At 39.9% G+C, this 26992-nt stretch overlaps 1 protein-coding gene across 3 annotated transcripts in view; it reads left to right on the plus strand.

Annotated features, from left to right (window-relative positions):
• The window catches only part of SNTG2 (syntrophin gamma 2), a 439433-nt gene that overhangs the window by 136136 nt on the left and 276305 nt on the right, over nt 1-26992 (plus strand). For all 3 annotated transcript variants that reach the window (XM_055120048.1, XM_055120049.1, XM_055120050.1), the window contains exon 2: nt 14701-14838. In XM_055120048.1, the coding sequence (XP_054976023.1) occupies nt 14701-14838 (138 nt within the window). The remainder of the gene's footprint in view (nt 1-14700; nt 14839-26992) is intronic.

Below are 26992 nucleotides of genomic sequence, written 5' to 3' on the forward strand. Positions count from 1 at the left end.
ATTGCTCTGTCAGACACTTAGTAAGGAAACACCATGGTGGGGCATTGTCTCAGAGGGGAAATGGAACAAGGCCCCAAGGTGGGTATCCAGGAAAACAGGTCATTATTGTTGGAGCAGAGGCACTTAGGTGCTCCTCCTCGGTTTGGTGGGGGACTGTGTCAGAAGTTGGGTGAGACTTATAAGATATGGTCGAAGAAAGTATAGGGTACGGTAGAGGAAGTTGCTGGGGAGCCTGGGAGACATTTTATTTTTATTTTTTTTTTAAATTCATTTTATTGAGTCACCGTGTGGAAAGTTACAAAGTTCTCAGGCTTATGTCTCAGTTATACAATGCTCAAACACCCGACCCTTCATCAGTGCCCATATTCCACCACCAAAACCCCAGTATACCTCCCACCTGCATAACTGATAAATTTCACTTCATTTTCTCTTTACCTTGATTACATTCCATATTTCAGCATAAAACTCACTATTAGTGTTGGAGTTCCCCCCCCAAAAAAAAACAGCCCTACTGACAAGGAAGCATTTGATAATTAGTTTTCCATTGCTGAGAATGGAGAGATATGAAGTAGCACGGCCGCAGTAGCAGCCACGTGGTTTAGGATTTCTGTATTTTAGTATTTTAGTAATTAAGTCCAGGGAGATGTATGTTAGAAATTGCATAATTTCCCTTCCTGGGGCAGTATGGGGCAATGGCTTAGTTCACAGTCTAGAGACATGGCTGCAAGCAGTTTCCGGGACCAAAAGTAGTCTAGCTGGCTTCCGGATCATGATCAATCAGCAGCAAAGCAGCCGCACCAAAGTGTTTGGCCGCCTGGGTTGAGTCTCGGCGGAGCACGAGTCGGTATTGGAGCCTGGGAGACATATTTTAAAGCTTAGCTTCTACATTTGATGAACTTACACAGAGAAGTGACACAGTCTCAGGTTGTGCTTTAAAAAACATCACCATCAGGCCATTCTTTGATTTTTTTTTCCACTCTGGAGAAACCTGTGTTTTTCTCTTAAACATGTCTCTGTCTTTCTCTTTATCTCCCCTCACACTAAGTACATTCTCACTTCTCTAAATACATTTTTTTAACAATAAAACCATAGCGTACCAGATTAGGCATTTGCCTTACACATGACTGACCAGGGTTCAATCCCTGGTATCTCATATGGTACCATGAGCACTTCCAGGAATAATTCCTGAGTACAGAGCCAGGAGGAACCCCTGAGCATTGCTGGGGTTAAAAAAACAAACACACAAAAAATAAAACAAGAAAAGAAAATCTTAAAATCACTTACTTGACTAAAACAAAAGTCAGCAGTTTTGTTTGGAGAAGATGTGTGGGAAGGAGAAGCACAAAGATTTAGGTGGCTTTCCATTCATCCGGCTGAGAGATTTGACACAAGCCAGCAGCATTATAATGTGGGAGAAATCTACAATTTGCAATCATTTTGTAAAGAAAATGGGACTTTTTATGGACTGAATGTAATTTGTATGGAAATTAGGAATCAAGACTGATCCTAATTTTTTTGACCTGCAACTGAGAGGATAGCAAAAGACAGAGTGGGCTTGGGGGAAAGATGCAGGAAGTGGGCATGACTACTGGGGCTTTGGGAACTTTACGGGGTTGAGAGGAGGCTACAAAGCTCAACTTTGAAAAACGCCAGAATTCTCAGACTGGACACAGAGTATCTGCAATTATTTGCAGTTGGCATCTCTGCAGAGAATATTCATGAAGTGGTGGAGTTAACCCATACAATTCATGTAATGGTGGAGTATGGGTGCTGGTGGGTTACTATGGCTGGGTGGGCATTCTGCTCACCCACTTCCCAAGGGTGACCTGGAATTTTCAAGTGTGGGGAACAGTGTTTTTATAAATTTTAGTTGCTTGGTGTACATCTCCTGGGAGATTTAGTCAGAGTGCATCTCCTGGAAGATTTAGGAATTAGTAGAGTAATGTCAGTAGGTGAGTCAATATGTGGCTGTGGGAGGTCTCTGCTTTCATATCTTTCTTTCCTCCTTTCTTTCTTTCTCTCTCTCTTTCTTTCTTTCTTTCTTTCTTTCTTTCTTTCTTTCTTTCTTTCTTTCTTTCTTTCTTTCTTTCTTTCTTTCTTTCTTTCTATCTTTCTTGTCACACCCAGTGATGCTCAGAGGTTACTCCAGGCTCTGCACTCAGGAATTACTCCTGGTGGTGCTCAGGAGACCATATGGGATGCTGGGAATTGAACTCAGGTTGGCCGCGTTCAAGGCAAACACCCTTCTCGCTGTGCTATCGCTCCAGCCCCCTCAGATTTCATATCTTAAAATAGCATTTCATAGTTTTCTTTGGGTAGGTCTTTCACCTTTTTGGGTATGCTGATTGCGAAGTACTTGATTTTCTCAGAAAAATTGTGAATGGGATTTAAAAAAATCTCTTATTATTTTGCATATAAGAAATCCATGAGCTTTTGCATATTAATTTTGTAGACTGCCACTTTATAATACAAATCTATTATTCCCAGGAGCTTTTATGTAGAGTTTTCGGGATTTTCTAAAAATAATATCATGTCATCTGCAAATAGTGAGAGCTTGACTTGTTCCTTTCTTATATGATGCCTCTGATATCTTTTTTCTTGTCTAATTGGTATGGAAAGTACTCCCAGAACTATATTGAATAGAAAGTGGCAAAAGTGGGTAAGCTTGTCTTCTGCCTAATTTTAGAGGGAAGGCTTTTAAATATTCCTCCTTGAGTATAATGTTTGCTGTGGCTTGTGGTATGGGCTTTGATTATGTTGAGAAAAGTTCCTTCAGTTCTTATTTTGATGAGAGATTTTATCATGAGTGGGTGATGGATCTTGTCAAATGCTTTTTTGGTGTCTATTGATATGATCATGTGGTTTTTGTTTTTTCCTTTTTCCTTTATTGATATGGTGCATCACATTGATTGATGTGAGTTGTTAAGCCATACACCCCATCATGAACACCACTTTGAAGCCTCAAGTCAATGGCCTTTGATACTAGTATTACCACTCCAGCCTTTTAAAGGAAGTTGTTCACTTGAAAAATTGTTTTACATCCTTTCACTTTAAATCTTGGTGCTCTAATTATTCAGATGTGTTTTCTTGAAGGCAGCAGGATGTTGGGTTCAATTTTCTAATCCATCCTGCCTCTCTGTGTACATTTATCCCATTGACATTGAGAGAGATTATTGTCATGGAGTTTTATGCCATCTTTCTGCAGTATTTTGGTGTTTTGGTGGGATTCATCTTGTCTTAAAGTAGCCCCTTAGTTCTTTTTGTAACAATGGTTTTGAGTCTGTGAAGTTTATGAGATGTTGTTTATCCATGAAGTTGTGTATCATTCCTCCAAGCCTGAATGAGAGTCTGCTCAGTGGGTTATTCTCAGTGAAACATTCATTTCTTTGAGGTTTGTTTTGTTTTTCTTTTTGTTTTTTTTTAATCTTTTCCACCATTCTTATCATTCCTGGAGTGTTTCATTTGGTAAATCTGTCATAAATCTTAAGGACACATTTTATATAGAATTTCTTTCTTTGATCTTGCTGTTTTCAGTATTATGTCTTTACCTGCCATCTTATATCATTTTGATTGGGACATGTTGGCATGTTTTTATTTGGATTTCTGTGTCCAAAGGCATTTGGGTGTGAGTTCCATGTGGATGTGGGTGCATGCACCCTTCAGCTCTAAGAACTTCTCATCGATGATGGCTCTGACTGTTGCTTTTTCATTGGGGTTGCCTTCCTGGCCCTCTGGGACCCTGATGCTTCTTATGTTGTTTCTTTAGAATTAATTCCCAAAGTGCTCTTGTCAGTTGTTTAATTTTTTTGAAGCTTTTTTCTATCTTTCCCTATTGTCTGAAGGTTTCCCTTTCCTCATCTTGGGGCTCACTGATTCTGTCCTCACAGCTGTTACTTTGCTGGGGAGCTCTTCCAGTGAGTTTTTCATTTTACCTATCAGGTTTTTTACTTCTTTTCATAGTTTTCTGATTTCAGCTCTTATATCCTTTTGTGTTTTATGGTCACCAATTGCATTGTTTCTTTGGGCTCATTAAGGCATTTCCATTCAGAATTTCTTTTCTGTGAATTTATCTATGTGCTATGTGGTTATTACTGATTGTGTTCTGAGGATTACGTATTTGCCCTCTGGATCTTCATGGTTTCTTTTGTGATCTGAGGGTTTTTTTTTTTTACTTTACTGTCAGCGTCCCCCACCACTGTCAGGAGATCTGTTGGTGCATTTTCCACCTCTGATTTAGGAAAAAGCGCGGACTCCTGACCTTTGCGTGGGGCAGGCTTCCAAGGTGCATCTATTCCGAGTATGGCAGGTTTCTGCTCTGGCTTTAGCTTGCAGTTGGGGACTTGCTTCTTCTTGCTTTTATGATGTCTTTTCAACCCCTTATGTCAGTAGTGGTCTCTTACCCTCTTAACCAGTGAGTGACCTCTGCAAAGGGAGGTGAGTGTATCCTCATAACTGTGAGGAAAGTCAGAGGCAGAATGGGAGGCTTTGACCACAAAGGCACAGCTGTTCTGTGATGACCCCCCTCCCACCCCCCAAAGGTGTACTGGTGATGCTTTGTTTGTTTGTCACAGCCTGATGCTCGTAGCAAGCTCAGAAAGGTGTTTTTAAACAGAGGCTGGGTTTGCAAAAGGATAAAAAAAGACTAGAGACAGTAAGCTCAGAATTTCCTCAAGAGCTTCTCTCCTCAATGAGCAGAGAAAGGAGCAGAGGGCTGCAGGGAGAAAATGTCAGGGGACTTTTAAGATTGGGCCGAAAGCACCTTGTCACTAGAATGACGGGACTGTCAGGCATGGTATGGATGAGCAGAGCCTCACTTGGAGTCATCCCTAGGCAGGTGAGGGCAGTGACCTGGAGATTGCCAGTCCGTGACAGCCCTGGGTGGTGTGAGTCCTCAACGGACACAGACTGAAAAACTGAGGCCCTGTCATCTCACTGCTTCTGCTTTGCTGCTGGAATAGGAAGAGCTCAGGGTTAGGAAGACACCAAGCTGCAAGATTGCAGGATGGTGCAGGGAGCAGGGTCAGTGTCAGCTGGCACACTTTTATGAACTTGACATGCAGAAGTAATCATTTCAACCTCGAGTGTCATTCCCTGTAATCACCACTGTGCGCAGAGAGACCTTCTTCTTAAAATACTGTTGATCTCGGCTTCCATAAATCCGTGTTACCACACTTTTATTTAGCCTGAGGATGAATGATGAGACTTCACATTCTTCTAATAAGATGTTAACATTACTCTGTTAAAAGCTGTGCTTTATTATTGACTCAATGCCTTTGAGAAATGAGGTTTTCCTTTTCATTTTTTCATTAAAGAACTGTGAACTGTGATTTACAGAGTTATTGATAGTTGGGTTTTAGGCATATAAAATTTCAACACCAATTCCACCACCAGTATCAGCTTCCCTCCACCAGTGTTCCCATATTCCCTCTCCACCTCTAACCCCTGATCCATCCCACATGTCAGCTTGATAGGCACATTACAAACTTCCAGTGGTTGTAGCTTAGATCTCCCATTCTCAGTGTTTTTGAATCTGTGTTTTGAATATATGGCTACACCATTCATCCATATAATGGTATAACTCCAGTCCTGATGCCTGTTCACACATCAGTTTCAATTTGTTTTTTTCTCTCTTGATTTATTTCTGATAAAAATATTTTCAATGTCTTTGGTGATTTTCTTTGAGTAAAAGTGTTGAATTTGATTTTTCTTGTAGAAAAGTGGCTCAGATTTGATCCACTTCTAGGTATTTATTTTCAAAACATAAAAAAATTAATTTGAATAGTCTGAGATTTCAGTGGTATATGAGAGGAGACGTTGACAAGGCTGATGCGTATCTCTTAGTTTGGGGTAAAAATCTTAGTTGAGGATGCAATTTGGGCGACATGAGCAGAAGAAAAAAAATATTTATGCACCTATGTTATTCCAGCATAAGTTCATAGCCAGGATTGCAAGCAAGCAAAATGTCCAACAACAGATGAATGGATTAAAAAAAATTGTGGTACAGGAAGAGATAGTATAACAGGGAGGACAGTTTCCTTGCATGCAACTGATCCAGGTTCAATCATCAGGATCCCATGAGAACTGCCAGAAGTGATTGCTGAGTGCAGAACCAGTAATAAGCACTGAGTGCAGCTGGTTGTGGCAAAAAAAAAAAAGTTGTAGCATATCCCCACAGAAGAATACTATGCAGCCTCTAGAAAACAATTAAGTCATAAAGTCTGCAGTGACTTTGATGGAACTGAAGGGTATCATGTTGAGCAAAACAAGTAAGAAATAAAAGGACAAATACAGGATGATATCACTCATTTTTGGTATACAGGTGAGAAGGACTGAAGAACATGGAAAATATCAATCAATAATAAATCTTGGATACAAGAGTATAGATCTGTGAGTGTCAGATTAAGGGTGAGGGAATGAGAACAACGGATAGGCTACTGGGAAATAACGCAGGAACTTAAGTAGAGATTCTCAGGCATAAGGGAGGTAACAATCTACACCAAAACCATAACCGTTAATTGAAAATAATGGGATTAGGAGTAGGAGGGAAGGAAGTTAATGTAGGGATGAGAGAGGGTCATGGGTACTTCAGTTCGATGTTGGAGGGGTAGGCAGTGACTTTGTATAATATCAGAACTTGAACACTGTTTTAACTTTATCACCTAGACTATAATATAATATTTGTTTTAAAAAGGAAACCCTTGCAATGTACTTCTGGTGTCCAAAGGTGATATTTAAGGGCTATTTGAGAGGGTGGCCCCAGTAGGTCAGAGCCTGTTTTATTCCTGTGCACCAGTGTCTCTGTCGCTCACCCTAAAGGACCTGCTCAGACAGGAAGTTGAGGATGGACCCCCACCCCAAAACACAGTATTCCTTGTGTTTTATAGGTGGTAATGACCCTGTAACTTGCCAACTTTGATGATGGAATTTCCCCCAATGTTCCTCTTTGGACCATTTCTTCCTAGTCTTTGAAAAGGAACATATTCCTGATAATATGAAAGGAATGAAGAAAGAAAAATGATTGAGTGTATAGTTATGAGGCATATTTATAGTAAAACCTTATTATGGACAAAATAAACTTTAGTACTTCTATTTTTCCCAGTTCCCCCTTTTTTCCAAGTAGCTAGGCGGTCATACCCAGAAACTGCTCCTAGTGCCGTGTAATCCTATCAGTGGCCAAGATCCAGAGACTGTAAAACCATGCTCCCGGAAGTGACATCTTATAGCATAGTTCTCCCTCTCGGAGAACATGGCAAGCTACCAAGAGTTTTCCTGCCCACACGGGAGAGCCTGGCAAGCTCCCCATGGCGTATCCATATGCCAAATACAGTAACAATAATGGGTCTCATTCTCCTGACCATGAAAGAGCCTCTAATGTGGCCCCATTGGGAAGGGCGAGTAAAGAGAGGCTTCTAAAATCTCAGGGCTAGGACAAATGGAGATATTACTGGGCCTGCTCGAGCAAATTGAGGATCAATGGGATGATAGTGATAGTTATTCCTATTTTGAGGATAATTTCCCTAAAATTTGATAGAAATATTGTTTATTAGTGGAATTTTAAGACCTTTAGAGACAAACAGAGAAGACTATCTTGAGTTGTATTTAACCTGTGAATATTCCTAAAACCTCTGAGCTTACTTTATAACAATGTCGAACCTGCTCTACAATTTTATGAGCATTGTAATTTTTTAGAAACATTTTCCTGTAAGTGAAGTGAAAATTACAATCAGCTGAGGTGAAATGGTTACAAATCCTGGTTTAGCAGAACTTAAAAAATTGATTGTTATATTAGATACTGCTTTTAAAAGGTCAGAACAAGATGTTCTAAGAAATAATTTAACAATGAATTTCTTTGGGACTGCAGACAGCTCAGGATCCAGGGGCTTATGCCTAGCAAGAACAGGACCTAAGTTCTGATTCTGCTACTACAGGATCAACTAAACACTGTCTGGTGTAGCCTGGGTTGGTCCCAACATCTGCTGGACCCTTGCGGAACTACGTTGCTGGGTCCTTGCACTGAACTATTTAGCCTGGTTGGCCTATAATTTCTGGGAATGACGTCCAGACCCCCTATACACAGACCCGCTTTAAAACCATATCTTTCCTTCCGCATCCCCCACCCCAAGATAGAAAAAAAATACCTCTAATTTATGAGGCTCTCTGGAGTTTCTGAATCACCTTTATATTTCTGAAATTGATGCACTGTTGCTTTGACTGTTGATCAAATAATTAGATGTCATTTTAAGTCAAGATGAACACTATTATCATAGCTGTCACTCACTTGAGGAGTTAGTTTTGCTCATTTATATGCTTTGGTTATTCATTTATCATTGATTTACAGCATTGTGACGTTTCAGGGACTAAGCTACACCAAGACTGTCTTGGTGCCACCACCCAGAAGACTCTTCTACCTATTTTACCTGCTCCTCTAACCCAACACAATTTTCACTGTCTAGATTCTTTTTGTTTTGTTTTGTTTTTGAGACCATACCCAGTAATGTTCAGGGCTTACCCTTGGTTCTGTACTCAGTGTTCACTCCTGGTGGCCGTGGTGGACCTTTTGTGGTGCTTGTCGAACCTGGCGTGGCCACATGCTAGCCAAGCTCCCTATGTGCTCCAGTCTATTGTACTATTGCTCCAGTCCCAGCAGTTTCTTTTATTGTTTTTGCAGCTCATTAGTTTCAGTGATTCATTTTTTATATAACAATTTGTAATTGTATTTCACTTTCCTGTTTAGTTCATTTAGCATAATAACCTAAAAATCCACCCACTTTGTCCCAGGAAACACAATTAATACTTTTGGTTTGATTCCCAGCTGTGCTCAGGACTGCCTTTTTTCTCTGTGATCAGAAATTACTCCTGGAGGGGGCTGGGGGACCATGTGTGCTAATGAGGAGCAAACCCAGCAGGTTGCATGCAAAGAATGTGCCTTATCCACTGTGCTATCTCTCTGACCCCTGAGCACAGGTGGGTCATGTCTATCAAATATTTTCTGCTGTAAAATAGGTTTTTATTTGTTTAAATGTGCATAAGTGGGGCTGGAGAGATAGCACAGCGGGTAGGGCGTTTGCCTTGCACGCGGCCGACCCGGATTCAAATCCCAGCATCCCATATGGTCCCCTGAGCATGGCCAGGGGTAATTCCTGAGTGCAAAGCCAGGAGTAACCCCTGTGCATCGCCAGGTGTGACCCAAAAAGCAAAAAATAAAATAAAATAAAATAAATGTGCATAAGTATTGCACTTAGAACAACTACTATAGTGAGTACTCTGAGCATTGCATAAATATGTTGAAAAGCTATGAAAACTTAAATTTACTATTTATGACTTTTATAAATCACCAAGAATCCTGCTGTATGACACCTTAGCTCTCAAATGAAGGGAAATTCATTTAAGCAATAAGTGTGAAGATAAATGAGACTAGAGACATGGGATATTTAAATAATATGTAATAAATGATGCATGCTCAGAATTAAAAATTATAGACATTTGCATAAAATAATGCTTATGCCACCATAAAATATTGGGTATGATAAAATAGTATCATTCTAAATTTTCTTCATGCATTTCTTTTATTTTTTGTATACATAATGTTGCAGTGTATTCAAAAATCCCATATTCTCCCATTTCCAATAATTGATATATTTGAACAATTTTCTTGCTAATAGATGAAAAATGAAGTATTTTAAATAGCTGCTTGGTATCACTTTAAACTACAATGTGTTTTATTTAGAAAATTTAGAGTAAGATGACAAAGCTGCACTGATCTTAATGCATGGGACGGTTTGTACTCTTTAGGATAAATTTCTCAGGATAGAACACCAAAGATAGCAGGATTCTCATATTTTCTGGGCAGTTCTAGAATGTTTGTGATGTATCAAACGCAGCCACGTTCATGGATCAACTATTCCCCTCAAGTCTGTAGAGCACAAATTGGGTTTATCTAAGGAGCATCATCTTGCTCAAATGGCAAAACAAAGCAATATGAGCATTCCTGAGCATTCCTGAGTCGAGTTTGCTTTATTAGCTAATATATTTAATGCTTAATAGATTATAAATATAACTTTTAACTTGTTAGAGTGCTCTTCTGACTCCCTTGATCTTTATTCTGGAAACTGTTATTTCTTTTAATTCAACGTACCTTGATGGCTTTCTGCTTGTAAGGTTTCCTTAAGCAGAGTGACGCTGTCTTTGAGATAGCTAATGTAGAAAAGACATACTGGCTGGGTAACAAATTAGCTGTCATCAGTGATGATGAAAACTAATATTGTGTGTATGTTCCATTCATTGATATAAATGAATCAATATCTTCCACTTTTTAAATTTTATTTTATGCTTTTTAATTGAGACACCGTGAGAACAGTTACAGGGCTTTCTGGATCAAGTCTCAGTCATACAATGATCAAACACCCATCCCTTCACCAGTGCACATGATCCACCACCAAGAACCCCAGAGACCCTCCCTCCCTCTCCCTCTCTGCCTGTGTGGCAGATGATTTTCAATTAACTATCTCATTGCTATGATAACATTCAATTTTTGACCGAAAACTCACTATCACTATTTGGAGTTCCCCCCCCCCCCAATAGTCAGACCTGTCAGAATGACATCATTAGATCGCATGCTTTCTATTGTTGATAACAATGAGTATATGATGTTGCACGGTCGTGAAATTGGCCGCCTAGTTTTGGGATTCTGGTATTAAGTCCAGAGGTATTTCTGCCAGCAGCCACTGCATTCCGAGATTGCTTTGTGTGCCTCTGGGATCATGGCTGATCAGGAGCGCGGGAGCTGTTTGTGGGAGTCCACTGGGGTCTTATTTGGGCAGGAAGCAGGGCCAGTTCTGCCCCCCACCCCCCCATCACGAGATTCCCCATGCGTCTCATCATTGCAAGCTCCTACCTCTCTGTCCAATTGGCACTAAATGGTGGTGGTCACCATGCTGCCAAGAGGGGAAACATATGGGAACAAAAACCCTTTCCCTCCTGGGGCTGCACGGGACCGTAGTTTAGTTCAAAGTCCATGAGTGTAGCTGGAGCAGCTTCTGGGTTTCTGTGCCTCTGGTATAATTGCCGCTCAGGGGTGGCGGAGCCGTTTCTGAGTGTTTTCTTTGGATATCAGGAAAAATCATGCAACCCGCGGTTTGGAGAGATATCCCAGTCCCACAAACTGGAGCCGTGTTAGTAGAAGCTCAGTGTCACCGGGACTCCATCTGGAGAAGGCAGGGACTCTGCACCTTTTCCGTCTGGTGCCCCGGTGTTGTTGGCCCGGTCTGGGGTCCAGAGCATTGTCCGGCTCACGGTGCCGCCAGCCCGGGTTCTTGCTGCTGACTGTTGCAGCAAAATGGCGCCGAGGGCGGGTTGAGGGCATGACTTCCAGCAGCAGGGCGGGCTGGAGACTGGGCTGGCACTGCCCCGTTCCAGTGCCCCCACACATTTTGGAGAGATTATCTGGCTTGCGGTGCCGCGGGCCCGGGTTCTTGCTGCTGACTGTTGTGGCAAAATGATTATCTTCCACTTTTGATATAAACTGAAAGCACTTTTGTTCTAGGCACCAAGTTCAGGGTTAGCCCCTCCCTCAGAAGCGGGCTGTGGGGATTCTAGCCAAGACTGAACTGGGGTTTCTGACCTTCTCTAGCTCTGCTGGTCTGCCACAGCGTGTCCTTCAGTGCTCTCCGTAATGTGTCCACCAGGCTTGGTTCTGTGGGGCTGAGATACTCCAAAGGAAGGACTAACTTCAAGGAACAAGCACTTGTCAAATCCATCTGAGAGTATGTTCACCAATGTATCAGTAGAAATGAATCCAAAAAATGAGGGCAAAGAGCAGCTGAATCTCAGAGTTACCCATAAGATCCTCAGGGGATTCTGATCAAAATGCCTCTTCTTATAAATGGATAGATAATCGCTGCTGATACTGAATCCTATTAAGCACCTTTTAGCAGATGCTACCTGTAAGGTGCACAGGTTTTTTTTTTTAATAATTTGTCTTCTACTTTTGAGGTTGGAGCTCTGCTTTTATATGTACCATAGCAAGTATATGCTCATATGGCTGGTGTGATAGAACAGAAGTTTGGACACTTACCTTGCATGCAGAAAACCTGAGTTAGATCCCAACATCACATGGTTATTTGATCCCCAGAATAAAGTCAGGAATAAATTTTGAGTACAACCTGGTGTGGTCCCAAAATTTGGGGAAAAAAAACGCCTTAGAAGCTTATGCTCAAGGGGCCGGAGTGATAGCACAGCGGGTAGGGCGTTTGCCTTGCACGCGGCCGACCCGGGTTCGATCCCCGGCATCCCATATGGTCCCCCAAGCACCGCCAGGAGTAATTCCTGAGTGCAGAGCCAGGAGTAACCCCTGAACATCGCTGGGTGTGACCCAAAAAGCAAAAAAAAATAAAACAAGAAGCTTATGCTCTTAAGTGGATTTGTGCATGAACATGTGCACCTGTGTGAGACTGTATTTCTTTGTGCATATGTGTGGGTATGAGCACATATGCGCTGCCAATATGTGCCTGTGGATGAGTTTTAAAACATGAGAAGTGCCGACAAGTGGAAAATACAACTGGCGTCCTGTTTGGGATCATAGGGCCTGGAGCCTCCTGAGAGTTGTTCCTGGGACTGTTGGTGACAGCTGTGGGACATTTTCTTTCTGTAGGGAATGCTGTAACTGCATGACTTGGCAGCACCTGGTGGGGTCTGTTTCAGTGGTGGCATGTGGGGGGCAAGCTGTCTTGATGAGGACAAGGACATAGGGATGCAGTGGGTTCTCCAGCAGGCAGTGTGCCGAGGGCTGAGGTATCCCACTCAGGAAGTTAGTCTTGGATGTTATGTCCAAGGTGAGTAGGAGCTTAGAGTGGGAATCTGTGCGTCTGATTCTAGATCTGTCACTGGTGGTTGGTTGGACATCCAGAGATGGTCTCACTACTTCTTCTAAAGCACAGACAGAGGGCAATTTGACCCTCTCTGAAAGTTTGTTCTTCTATGCAAGTCTGCACAAGGACTAAATGCCTATTGCGTGGGAATTCTGTACTTGCTGCTTTGGGAATAAAGATGCCGTGGAGATGGTCCCCACTTTCCCACTGGTAGAAGCCCAGTGCAGTCAGGCTTGAGGCTATGCAAATGCTTGCAGAGATGTTGAGGGACTGACATAAACCAGGAGCTGTGGGAACTTGGGTGTTTTGAAGGGAAAGAGAAGAAAAAGTGAGAGAGAGTGGATAGCAAGAGAGACAGAGTACTTAAGTCTGAAAGCTTTGTAACTTTCCACATGGTGAATCAATAAAAGAAAAAGAGAGAGAGAGAGTAACGCTCATTGCAGCACTGTTTACAATAGCCAAAATCTGGAAAAACCCATAGTGCCCCAAAACAGATAACTGGTTAAAGAAACTTTGGTACATCTACACAATGGAATACTATGCAGCTGTTAGAAAAGATGAAGTCATGAAATTTGTATATAAGTGGATCTACATGGAAAGTATCATGTTACATGAAATGAGTCAGAAAGAGAGGGACAGACATAGAAAGATTGCACTTATCTGTGGAATATAAAATTACATAGTGGGAGACTAACACCAAGAGCTGTAGAGATAAGAATTAGGAGGTCTGCCCCACAGCCTGGAAACTGGCCTCACATGCTAGGGGAAAAGGCAGCTCAGATAGAGAAGGGAACACCAAGTAGAGGATGTCGGGAGGACCCATTCGGGTTGGAAGATGCGAGCTGAAAGTAGACTATAGACCGAACATGATGGCCACTCAATACCTCTATTGCAAACTACAACACCCAAAAGGAGAGAGAACAAAGGGGAATGCCCTGCCACAGAGGCAGGGTGGGGTGGTAGGGGATGGGGTAGGGGTGGTGAGAGGAATACTGGGATCATTGGTGGAGGTGAATGGGCACTGGTGGAGGGATGGGTAAATGATCAGTGTATGAGTAAAATGCAAACACAAAAGTTTGTAAGTTTGTAACTGTACATCACAGTGATTCTCTAATAAAATTTTTTTTAAAAAAAGAGAGAGATAACGCAGGCCCTACATACACCCCAGCACTTGGTAGGAAAGCATAAAAGTACACATCTCAAGAGTGCAGATGCAGGTAACACGTGCTCAGGCACCGCATGTGCTTGGCCACTTGGGTGCAAGCAGTTCATGGGCTTGGGCAGCATATGTGCCAGAAAGTCACTTTTGAGTCACTCAGGTTTCTTAAAAAATTTTAAGAAAATCACTTCTCTCCAGATTTTTTTGTTAGAGTGAAAAAAACGAAACCTTTCTAGAAGAAAAAAAATTGGTTACAATAAAATATTAATAAAAAATTCCAAGCTTAGGGCTGGAGCGATAGCCCAGCAGGTAGGGTATTTGCCTTGCACGTGGTCGACCTGGGTTCGATCCCCGGCATCCCATATGGTCCCCTGAGCACTGCCAGGTGTAATTCCTGAGCTCAGAGCCAGGAGTAACCCCTGAGCATCACTGGGTGTGACCCAAAAAGCAAAAAAAAGAGAAAAATTCAAGCTTAAAAAGAAGGCTGGATCATTTTCTTTTAAAATCATGCTTTACAATTCTAAAAAACCTTCTCAGGGGTCATTCAAATTTTCATTATTTTCCTATTAACCTAATTCCTTATCAGATAAGCTTATATCTTTGATTCGTGCTTGATAAATAACCATGTTCTCCTGTATTCACACCATTTGACTTGATTTCTGTTTCTTTTTACAGAATAAAACTGGCATTGCATTGTTGTACCAGGAAGGGTCTGAACATGCCTATGACATTCGATTGAAGCTGACAAAAGAGGTCCTCACAATTCAAAAACAAGATGTCGTCTGTGTTAGTGGGAGCAATTGCAGTGCAAATGTAAGTACTTCCTCATTTCCAGGCTTCTGTGATTCATGTGTTTTAAATGATGATCCAGAGAGACTGTCATTCTGGTGAAAACCATTTAAATATTATCTGCAAGATTGCTGAGGAGCATGAAAAACATTTAAATATCCTGCAAGATGGCTGAGGAACAACTGATTCATTATTATTTAAATACACCCCCCCTTAATCATTGACTGTTTAGCTAAACAGAATATCATTTACATTTCTCCCTGACTTTCTTAATTTTTTTGTTAATATGTTTTTCCTGGAGAAGTTGCACATAGATAGAAGCCTTAATACCATCGTATGAAATGTACCATATTCTCATTGGAAACCAGAAAGAGATAATATGACAGCTAATGTACTTAGGAAAAGAATCATAATTGGAGAGTTTCCATCTAGAATTACTCACAATGAAAGATGAAGCAGGCACTTTTCAAAATTAGGAATCCACTTTGTTCTTGTCTATCTGTGGGTATAAATATGAATCTTCATGCTAAAGTATGACTCTCCATGGTTTCACTAATAATTCTGACCAACACATGCAATTTTTAATGGTTAAAAACACTTAATAGATGTAGTAGAAGGTTGAACTATAAATATTAACCTTCTACTATATTTTGTCAAAAATAATAACAAAACTTTTCATAATTTACCAAATTTTAATTCAAATGGGATGCCTATAATTGAAATTTAAATATACAGTGTACTAAAATCATAGTAAATTTTCTATTTATTTCTTCTAATAAAATTGTGTATTTATTAAAAAATGTATAATCAACAGATAAACATATATATGTTTACATACATGTAAACAATAGAAGAGAAAAAAATAAAACATACATCCTCAGCTTACGTATTGTCATTACTGGTACATCATGTATGTAAAAATCAACAATGTTGTTTTTTACAACAATGTAAAATTATATTATTAGTATTATTGTTTAGATTTTGCAATGATGTAAAACTGTATTATTATTCAGTCCTTTGAATATATCCATTCATTAGCTACAAAATATGTCTATGAAATCACTTGGTTGAAAAGCAGTTTTCATTGTGTTTTGAAGAATTGCCAAAATTGCTATCACTTCCAAGTTCTTACTGGCTCTTTGGGAGGGCACAAACTGTGACACCCTTGTTCATTTTGGATTTCTGGGTCATCAAGAAACTTGACAATGAATACAGTGAAAGAGACATTTGTATTACAATTTTCAGTTCTCCAATGTGTGATAATAGTAGATGCTACTGTAGGGATGGTCTGTTCTCGAAAGTCTGGTGTCTCCAGAACAGAGCTGGCTGGAAAAGGATCTTTTATGTATACTTTCTTGACAAACAATACTGCTTCCCGCTTCCACTTGAAGTCCTCTTTCTTCTGTCACCTAGAACTGAAGTCCACACACTTCTGCCCCAGTGCATGTCTGCGTGCCCACCTAATTCTGCACCTGAGCAGTCTAGGAACATCCCTGTGATGAGGACAGATAAATCACCCTAAGGCAGGAGAAGCCAAGGTGCTGTGCATTCTGACCCTTGGCTCTCAGGCCCAGACCTACTATGCCTTATTTTTATTCTCAGTTGCACTTGAAATGTTCCAGGAAGCTGAGGCAAGAAAGAGACTGAGACACAAAGGGCTTTCCCAGGAAGCAGCTTTATTAAGTGTGTAATTATGGGCTTGCAGGATTCTTATCCAGAGTCTGAGTTCCTGCTTCAGGCAAGGAATTCCTTCTGTACCTTAAAAGCAAGCTCAGGTAAGAAACAGAAAGCAGAATTACGCTATATAAGGACATCTGTTTTCTATTGGCTAGTGGGTTCAACCCTCACCTGAAGACGGTTAGGTGTCTGACTCCCAGAATAGCTGCCCCCTTCCCCACTCACCACAGGGTTCTTAGTTCATACTGCTAAACATGCCTGCCACAACCACTCCTCAAAATAGTTCTCATTAACCTGAATCTTGTGTGCATCTTATTATACTTTTAACCACTGCTTTGGCTTATCTCTTCGGGTCTTCTTAAAAAAACCCAAGCCAAAACCAAAAAGTGTGCAATTCTAATCCACAGGGATTAGAGATGATTTTGTAAATATTTAGACATTATTATTCTTAATAATGTTTATATAGTCCACAGAAAATGTCTCAGATAAGTTATAGAAAAGCAATGCCATGTGTTTCATTATTCAGGTAAAATTATTATGTTTTTATTCAAAATGTCAAATTGTCTAACAAACAATAGGTTCTTTATGTTAAAAAAATATTGGGACCACACTTGGTAGTGTTTGGCAGCTGTGGGACCACACTTGGCTGAGTCAGAGGTTACTCCTGGTGTTGCTTGGGGGCTCACGTGTGCTGGGGATCCAAGTCTCCTGCATACTATGCATGTGCTCAGCCCATTGCTCTATCCCCCTAGTCCTGAAGGTAAAGGTTTTGATGAAAATGATCAGCACCTTCCTAAAAAAATAAAAAAAAATGGAACTATGTTCACACCTATATATTTATGCTTACAATTTCTTTTAATTTGTAACTATGAGATACTTTTTTCTTTTTCTTTTTTTATTGATCACTGAGATAGTTACAAAGCTTTCATGTTTGAGTTTCAGTCACATAATGATCGAATATCCATCCCTCCACCAGTGCACATTTCCCACCACCAATGTTCCCAGTATCCCCTCCCCCATCCCAGTCCTCCCCTTGCCTTTATGGCAGACAGTTTCTCCCATACTCCCTCTCTACTTTTGAGCATTATGGTTTGCAATATACATACTGAGGGTATATCATGCTTGGTCTTTTATGTACTTTCAGCACACATCTCCTGTTCCGAATGATCCCTCCAACCATCATTGACTCAGTGATCCCTTATCTTTTCCAGCTGCCTTCTCCCTGAGCTCATGAGGCAGGCTTCCAACTATGGAGCAATGAATATTCCTGGTCCTTGTCTTACTATCCTTGGGTGTCAGTCTCATTAAGTTATTTTATATTCCATAAATTAGTGCAGACCTATATCTGTCCTTCTCTTTCTGGCTCTTAGCATGATACTCTCCATGTCTATCTACTTATAAGCAAATTTCATGACTTCATCTTTCCGTACAGCTGCATAGCATTCCATCATGTAGATGTACTAAACTTTCTTTAACCAGTCATCTGTTCTCGGACACTTGGTTGTTTCCAGATTCTGGCTATTGTGAACAGTGCTGCATTGAACATACAGATGCAGATGTCATTTTTACTGTGCTTTTTTGCATCATTGGGATATATTCCCAGAAGTGGTATTACTGGGTCATATGGAAGCTCAATTTATAGTTTTTGAAAGAATTGCCATATTGTTTTCCAAAAAAGCTGGACCAGTCTGCATTCCCACGAACAATGAGAGTTCCTTTCTCCCCACATCTGCACCAGCACTGATTGTTCTTCTTTTTGATGTGTGCCAGTCTCTGTGGAGTAAGATGAGATCTCATAGTTGTTTTGATTTTTGCTTACACTTTCAATTGTTGTATTGATTGCTGTAAGAACCCCTGCTCTGTCATAAAAAGATGAAGAGAACATTTTTTGCATTGGCTGTATCCACTCTCTGCCACTCCTATTCCTTAACCATCTCTTCTGGTTCTATATGGAGCCTCTCCCCTGGGTTGGTGATTAATACAGGAGTTCGGGAGACATTCCATGGATGTACATGGAAGGATGTAATCAACTGCTGGGATTAAGTTTTCTCCTTTGCTCTATAACATAATCCTATGGGCTGAAACACATTAGTGTAAGGGGCAGTTAAAACTTTATTAGTCAGTTATAAAAATAAAGCTGATCTTGCCATGGGAATTTTTGCATGTGCTTAGAGAACAGGCAAAACTATTTTTAACAAAGGGCACAACTGTTTTTAGAATCAGAATCAGAACAGCTCATGGGGACCTCAAAACATATTTTCACTGCATGCATAGTTTTCCCTATTTCTATATTAACCTCTATCAGGGAACCTGACCAAGAACAATTTTTTTTTTTACCATCTTAAGTTATTCTGAAAAACAGGAGTAGAGGAGCTAATCAGTCCATGGTTGATCTCCAAAAGAAATTAGTGGGAATATTACATCTCCTGAACCATGGATCCCCATATGGAAACTGAGAGATAAAAAAGTCAATGATCAGTTTCAGTTTAACACAGATTACTGAGTGTATGATGTTGACATTAAAGCCAAGCAAAAATTGGCTTCTCATTGGGTGCCCAAGATCAAGGTAATAACTTGGTACTATCTTTGATACTATTATAACATGGTATCACTTTTCTGGGTGTGTTATGTGCAATTCATTACAGCTCCCAGAATCATAGTGCTGTAAGTATGTCCTGAACCCCCATAAAAGCAAATAAATTAGGGAACCGAATTAATACCCATTTGTTAACTCCTGTGTGCCAGTTATCATCAACATCAGCAAAACTCTGTCCTCCCCATCTTTGGATGTCCTCACTAATGTTTAATGAAAATTCTTCAGACATTTTTTTCTTCATCATTTATTTGTAATAATCTGAGTCTTATTCCCAGTTGGAAGTCTATAATGGCTTCAAAATCATCATACTTTATAACTCCTCATTTTCTCAGTAGTTGAACCTACATTGAAATAGATTGTCCTGAAACCTAATGTCATATCTGTACTAAACTTCCCAGCTCCGTTTCTGTCAGTCCTATATCCCCCATTGGAAAGTTAGCCACACTTAGAGCAAAATTCTGTTCTGTTTTCTTGAACCTTCTGGAAAAAAATTATAACAAAATTACACACATACACACACACGCACACACACATGCACAGCACAATTACTGTAACACTGTAGCACTGTCGTCCCCTTGTTCATCAATTTGCTTGAGCGGGCACCGGTAACGTCTCCATTGTGAGACTTGTTACTGTTTTTGGCATATTGAATATGCCATGGGGATCTTGCCAGGCTCTGCCGTGTGGGCAGGATACTCTTGGTAGCTTGCCAGGCTCTCCAAGAGGGATGGAGGAATTGAACCTGTTGGGCTGCATGCAAGGCAAATGTCCTACCTGCTGTTCTATAGCTCCAGTTCAGCATACCAGAGCATCAGGTAATGATTGCTGTTACTTTTTTGTATTTTGGTTTTGGGCTACACTGCTCGTACTCAAGCATCATTCCTGGTGGGCTCCCACAGGCAAACTCATGCAACCCTACCTGTTATACTATTGGCCCCTGACTAATATTAATTTTATCATAAAGAGAGAGCACAACTAAATTTATTCCTATAAAGTAAAATGATACTTTTTTTAAAAAAAGATGAGCCAATTTAGCATTTAGAACCACAATTTCTTATCCTTCATATTTCTATCCCTTAAGATCAACATGGTATTTTGAATGCTTAACATCTCAGGATTTAAATTTTCTCCTAAAGAAAGTATATGCATTAGAAGGGGCAGTGAAGGACATTTTCTGTTTATCAAGGGATATGTACAACAGGGAGAAATCACACACTTAAATGTATATGAACCTAATGAGGGACCAGGTAAATACTTAAAACAAATGCTAATAGATTTTAATGAGGAGATTGCTAGCAATACAATAGTAGTCAGAGACTTCAACACTGCCTTGTAACTTCTGGATAGATCAACAAAAACAAAATTCAACAAAGAAATACTGGCTCCGAAGGAAGAAATAGAAGAAAGAGGACTACCAGACCAATATAGGGCTTAAGATCCCAAAAAGAAAGAATACACATTCTTTTCCAGTGCACACAGAACATTTTCTAAAATAAATCAAGTGCTGGGTCACAAAACATGCCTCAATATAATCAAGAAGATAGAAATTCTATCAACTATCCTTTTAGACCACAATGCACTGAAGATAGAGGCTAATCACACACAGATGCAGAGAAAGAAATCAAACACCTGGAAATTAAACAACTCAATGTTGAACAATGAGTGGGTCAGGAAAGAAGTCAAGGAAGAAATCAAAAGATACCTGGAAACAAATGAGAATGTGGACATGAGGTACCAAAACCTATGGGACTCAGCTAAAGTAGTGTTAAGAGGAAAATTTATAGCTTTGCAAGCATTCCTCAGGAAGGAAAAAAGGGCATGCATAGATGACTTGACTTCACAGCTCAAGATCTTAGAAAAAGATCAACAAAAAGGAACCCAAATCCAGCCTAAGGAAAGAAATAATAAAACTTAGAGCAGAAATTAACAACATGGATATGCAAAAAACAATCTTAAATGCCAATGAAACAAAGAGCTGAGTTTTTGAAAAAATATACAAGATTGATAAACCACTTGCAAGACTTACAAAGAAAGAGAGAGCGAGAACCCTAATAAACTGAATCAAAAATGAAAAATGGGACATCACAACAGAAACTAATGAAATTCAGAAAAGCATCAGAGACTACTTTGAGAGTCTGTATGCCATGGAACAAGAGAATCTAGAAGAAATGGATAAATTCCTGGATTCCTATCATCTCCCAAGACTGAACCAGGAAGACTTGGAATACCTGAATTGACCCATTAATATCAAGGAAATTGAAACTGTAATCAAAAGTCTTCCCCAAACAAAAGCCCAGGTCCAGATGGATTCACTAGTGAATTCTTTAAAGAGGACCTTTTGCCAGTTCTCCTCAAGCTTTTCTATGAAATTGAAAACGGTTTCCATCTTTATAAACTCCCAGAAACTTTGTATGAGGCACATATCTCCCTAATATCAAAAGCAAACAAGGACACCACTAAAAGGAAAGCTATAGGCCAGTATCCCTGATGAACACTGATGCGAAGATCCTCAACAAAATATTAGCAAATAGAATCCAACAACTCATCAGAAAGATCATACACCATGACCAAGTGGAATTCATGCCGGAGATGCAAGGATGGTTTAATATTCGGAAATCAACCAACATAATCTATCATATCAAGCAAAAGGAAATATAAAAACCATATGATCATATCAATAGATGTGGAGAAAGAATTTGACAAGATCCAACGTCCATTTATGATGAAACCCCTCACCAAAATGGGTTTATAAGGAACTTTCCTCAAGATAGTCAAAGCTATCAAGCTCTCATTATTCGCAGATGATGCAATACTATATCTAGAGAATCCTAAAACCTCTACCAAGAAACTCCCAGAAACAATAGACTTTTACAATAAGGTCACAGGCTATAAAATCAATACCCCAAAATCCATGGTCTTTCTATATGCAAATAAGGAGACAGAGGAAAGTGACATGAAAAAAACAATCCCATTCACAATTGTGCCCCAGAAAATCAGCCTAATATTTCGGAATCAGCCTAACTAAAGAGGTAAAGGATCTCTACAAAGAAAACTACAAAAAGCTACTCCAGGAAATAAAAGAGGAAATACACACCCTGCTCATGGGTAGGAAGAATTAACATTGTCAAAGTGGCAATATTCCCCAAAGCACTATACAGATTCTATACAATCCCTATAAGGATACCCATGAAATTATTCAAAGAAATGGATTAAGCACTCCTGAAATTCATATAGAACAACAAACACCTACGAATAGCTAAAGCAGTTCTTGGGAAAAAGATGATGGGAGGCATCATCCTCCGGAACCTCAAACTCTACTACAAAGTGGTAACAAAACATCATGGTACTGGAACAAAGGCAGAGCTGCAGACCAATGGAACAGGGTAGGATATCCCTACACACAACCCCAAATGTATGAACATCTTATCTTTGATAAGGGAGCAAGAAATGTGAAGTGGATCAAAGAAAGCCTTTCTAACAAATGGTGCTGGCATAACTGGACAATCACATGCAAAATAGTGGACTTAGACCTTGACCTAACACAATGCACAAAAATCATATTAAAATAGATTAAAGACCTCAACATCATACCAGAATCCATAAGGCACATTGAAAACAAGGTCGGCAAAACCCTCCACGATATTGAGGCTAACAGTATATTCAAAGACGACACACCACTGACCAACCAATTAGAAACATAGATAAACAAATGGGACTATATTAAACTAAGAAGGTTCTGCACCACAAAAGATACAGTGACCAAAATACAAAGACAATCCACAGAATGGGAAAGGATATTCACCCAATATCCATCTGATAAGAGGTCAATATCAAGGACATACAAGGCACTGGTTGGAATCTGCAAAAAGAAAACATCCAACCCCATCAAAAAATGGGTCAATGAAATGGACAGAAACTTTCTCAAGGAAGAAATACGAATGGCAATAAGGCACATGAAAAAATGCTCTTTATCACTAATCATCAGAGAGATGTAGATCAAACCAACTATGAGATATCACCTTACACAGAGACTGGCACACATCCAAAAGAACAATAGCAACTGCTGTTGGTGTGGATGTGGGAGAAAGGAACTCTCCTACACTGCTGGTAGGAATGCTGACTGGTTCAGCCCTTTTGCAAAAACAATATGGATGCTTCCCCAAAAATTAGAAATTGAGCTCCCATTTGATCCAGCAATACCACTCCTGGGAATATATCCCAGAGAGGCAATAAAGTATAGTCAAAATGACATTTACACTGAATGTTCATTGCAGCACTGTTTGCAATAGCCAGAATCTGGAAAAAACCCGAGTGCCTGAGAACAGATGACTGGTTAAAGAAACTTTGGTGCATCTACACAATGGAATACTATGCAGCTGTTAGATGAAGTCATGACCTTTGCATATAAGTAGATCAACATGGAAAGTATCATGCTAAGTGAAATGAGTCAAAAAGAGAGAGACATACTTCAAAAGATTGCACTCATCTGTGGAATATAAAGTAACAGAATGGGAGGCTAGCACCCAAGAATTGTAGAGATAAGTACCAGGAGGTTGGCTGCACAGCTTGGAAGCTGGCCACACATCCTGGAGGAATAGGCAGCTCAGATAGAGAATGGGTAAAATGTGGTTTGAGGATCCACTGGGGATGGGAGATGTGCACTGAAAGTAGACTATAGATCAAATATGATGGCCACTTAGTACCTCTATTGCAAACCACAACACCCAAAAGGAGAGAGAGAACAAAAGGGAATGCCCTGACACAGAGGTGGAGTGGGATGGGGGGATGAGATGGGAGCATGGGAGGGTTACTGGGATCATCGGTTGTGGAGAATGGACACTGGTGGAGGGATGGGTACTCGAGCATTGTATGACTGAAACACAAGCACGAAAACTTGTAAGTCTATCACTGTACCTCACAGTGATTCACTAATAAAAAATTTAAAATATTTTTTCATGTGCCTTTTGGCCATTTGTATTTCTTCCTTGAGAAAGCTTCTGTTCATTTCTTCGCCCCATTTTCTGATGGGGCTGGATGTTTTCTTCTTGTAGAGTTCAACCAGTGCCTTATATACTCTTGATATCAACCCTTTATCAGATGGGTATTGGGTGAATATCCTTTCCCATTCTGAGATTATGCTCTTCATCACTAATCATCAGGGAGATGCAGATCAAAACGATTATGAGGTACCACCTCACACCACAGAGACTGGCATACATGCAAAAGAACCGAAGCAACCGCCGTTGGCGTGGATGTGATGAAAAAGGGAACCTCCTACACTGTTGGTGGGAATGCCGACTGGTTCAACCCTTCTGGAAAACAATATGGTTGCTCCTCAAAAAATTAGAACTTGAGCTCCTATTTGATCCAGCAATACCACTTCTGGGAATACATCCCGGAGAGGCAAAAAGTTATAGTCGAAATGACATCTGAACTTGTATGTTCATCACAGCACAGTTTACAATAGCCAAAATCTGGAAAAAACCCGAGTGTCTGAGAACAGATGACTGGCTAAAGAAACTTTGGTACATCTACACAATGGAATACTATGCAGCTGTCAGAAAAGACGAAGTCATGAACTTTGCATATAAGTGGGTCAACATGGAAAGTATCATGCTAAGTGAAATGAGCCAGAAAGAGAGAGACAAACATAAAAGAATTGCACTCATCTTCGGAATATAAAACAATAGAATGGGAGACTAACACCCAAGAATAGCAGAGATAAGTCCAGATTTGCTCCATGGCTGGAAGGTGGCCTCCCATGCTGGGGGAAAAGGCAGTTCAAATAGAGAAGGGAACACCAAATAAAAATGTGGTGGGAGGACTCGCTCGGGATGCGAGAGGCGTGCTCAAAGCAGACTATAGATCGAACGTGATGGCCACCCAATACCTCCATTGCTAACCACAACACCCAAAAAGAGAGTGAGAACAAAATGGAATGCACTGCCATAGAGGCGGGTGTGGGGGGGTGAGATGGGGGGCTGGGAGGGATGATGGGGTCATCAGTGTAGAATGGGCACTGGTGGAGGGATAGATACTCAAGCTGTGTATGACTGAAATACAAGCACGAGAATATGTAAATCTGTATCTGTACCCCCACGGTGATTCATTAATAAAACATTAAAAAATAAAAATAAAAAAAATTAAAAATAACAAAAACAAATTTTCAACGTGTAAGTTTACAGGTAAATACAGCTCATATTTACCAAAATGCAATTAAACCAGACATAAAGATGCTAAAACCACCAGAATATAGCATACATATACTTTGATTTAGACAATGAAAAAATATTCATTATTTCAAAGAAAAAAAAGAAGTGTATGCTTTGCAGTTTGATAGGTATAGCTTTTTCTAGTGTTTGTTTACTTTTAAAAGTTTTTTTAGTAGTCACTGTATGACATTTTATATTCTCCACAACATTATGTTTATATTTGTGGTTAAAATTATTGTATCAGGCATTTATATCTGAAGAGAAAAATTTCAGCTCTGTGATATATTTGATACTTAAGTCATGACAAATTTACAGTTTGGGTGTATTTTAGAGAATCCTGTATATTTATTTTACTACTTAGGAAATTAAGATTCAGGAAGAGTAAGTTATTGGCCTAAGCTCAAAATTAATTATTGAGTTAAATCAGCTTCTCAGTTACTGCTCTACTGATTTATAAGATAAGGGATGCATCTCATAGTGTTTGAAGATACAAGAAGACCATATGATGTGTAAAATGTTCAGAGAAGCATAAGTCGTATTGAACAAGGAAAATAGTTGATAGCTATTAAAATGGTGCCAGTTTAATGAAACACCCAATGACAAACAGGTGTTTGGACACTTGGGCAAGTGGTTCCACATGACACTAGGATATAGCCAGGTGCTGAACCAGATGAGAGAAGAGAGCTTCTATCTCCTTTGCAAAGAGGAAGAATGCCAAAAGTAGCATCATTTGTGACCCCATGAAGGGTTGCAGCTAGGATGCTTAACAATGTCATCTTAGCAGTGATGCTTAACAACTGCATTGGCCTTAGAAAGGAGAGGGATTACACTAACCACATGTCCCCTGAAAACCCCTAGCCCTAGATTTGCCCTTACTTGGGTTTTCTGCTGGGATTTATGTCATGTGTGGCATGAAAAACTTCAAGATAAATATGTAGCTAAGAAGGGATCACTTGAAGGCCCCAAGATCCATGCAGGAGCAAAATGCAATACTCTGAATTACGTATAATCTGAGATGATTCCCATGTATTAAATTTAGATGAACTCATGTGATGCTAACCAAAATGAAAAACCACAGGAAGGATGTCTTTATAAGTGACAACAGAACTAAGACAATTGTAGCAATTGATCTACAGGACAAGTTTTAAGATGATAAGGTTCATAACATCAAAGTTAGACATTTATTACCTTGAAGGCATAAAGTAAGTTATAAAAAATTAGGTCAAGGCAGAGGCGATTGTAAAATGTGATCCAGAGGACATGAAACCAAACCCCAAAAGAATATCTAAAAATAAAAATAACAAAGGAAATATCAGTCTCAGCGTACCAGTTAAACAACATGTTAGAAGCAAAAATTATGAGCTATAAATCTATTTGAAGATTTACAGATAGCACCATAGTTTAGAAAAGATTTTAAAGGAATCAACCAGGAGGCATCAGAGTAGTAGTAAGGTTGCCTGGGCATGGAGGTAGATACTGATGAAAGGATACTATTTTTATACAATTGATGGAAGAGTTTTTGGGATTGGGAACCCAACAGATTCCAAGAGAAATAAATAAAAAGAGACTCAACTTATTTCCTTCTGATGTTCTCCTCTGGTTTTGTTTTCAAGATCACGCTGACCTCCAAAAGAGTGCAACATTAGCTCTTCTTTTTTTCCTGGAAGAGTTTGTGTAGTGTTTAGATTTCTGT

This window comes from Sorex araneus, chromosome X (assembly GCF_027595985.1).
Source record: "Sorex araneus isolate mSorAra2 chromosome X, mSorAra2.pri, whole genome shotgun sequence".
Lineage (NCBI taxonomy): Eukaryota > Metazoa > Chordata > Mammalia > Eulipotyphla > Soricidae > Sorex > Sorex araneus.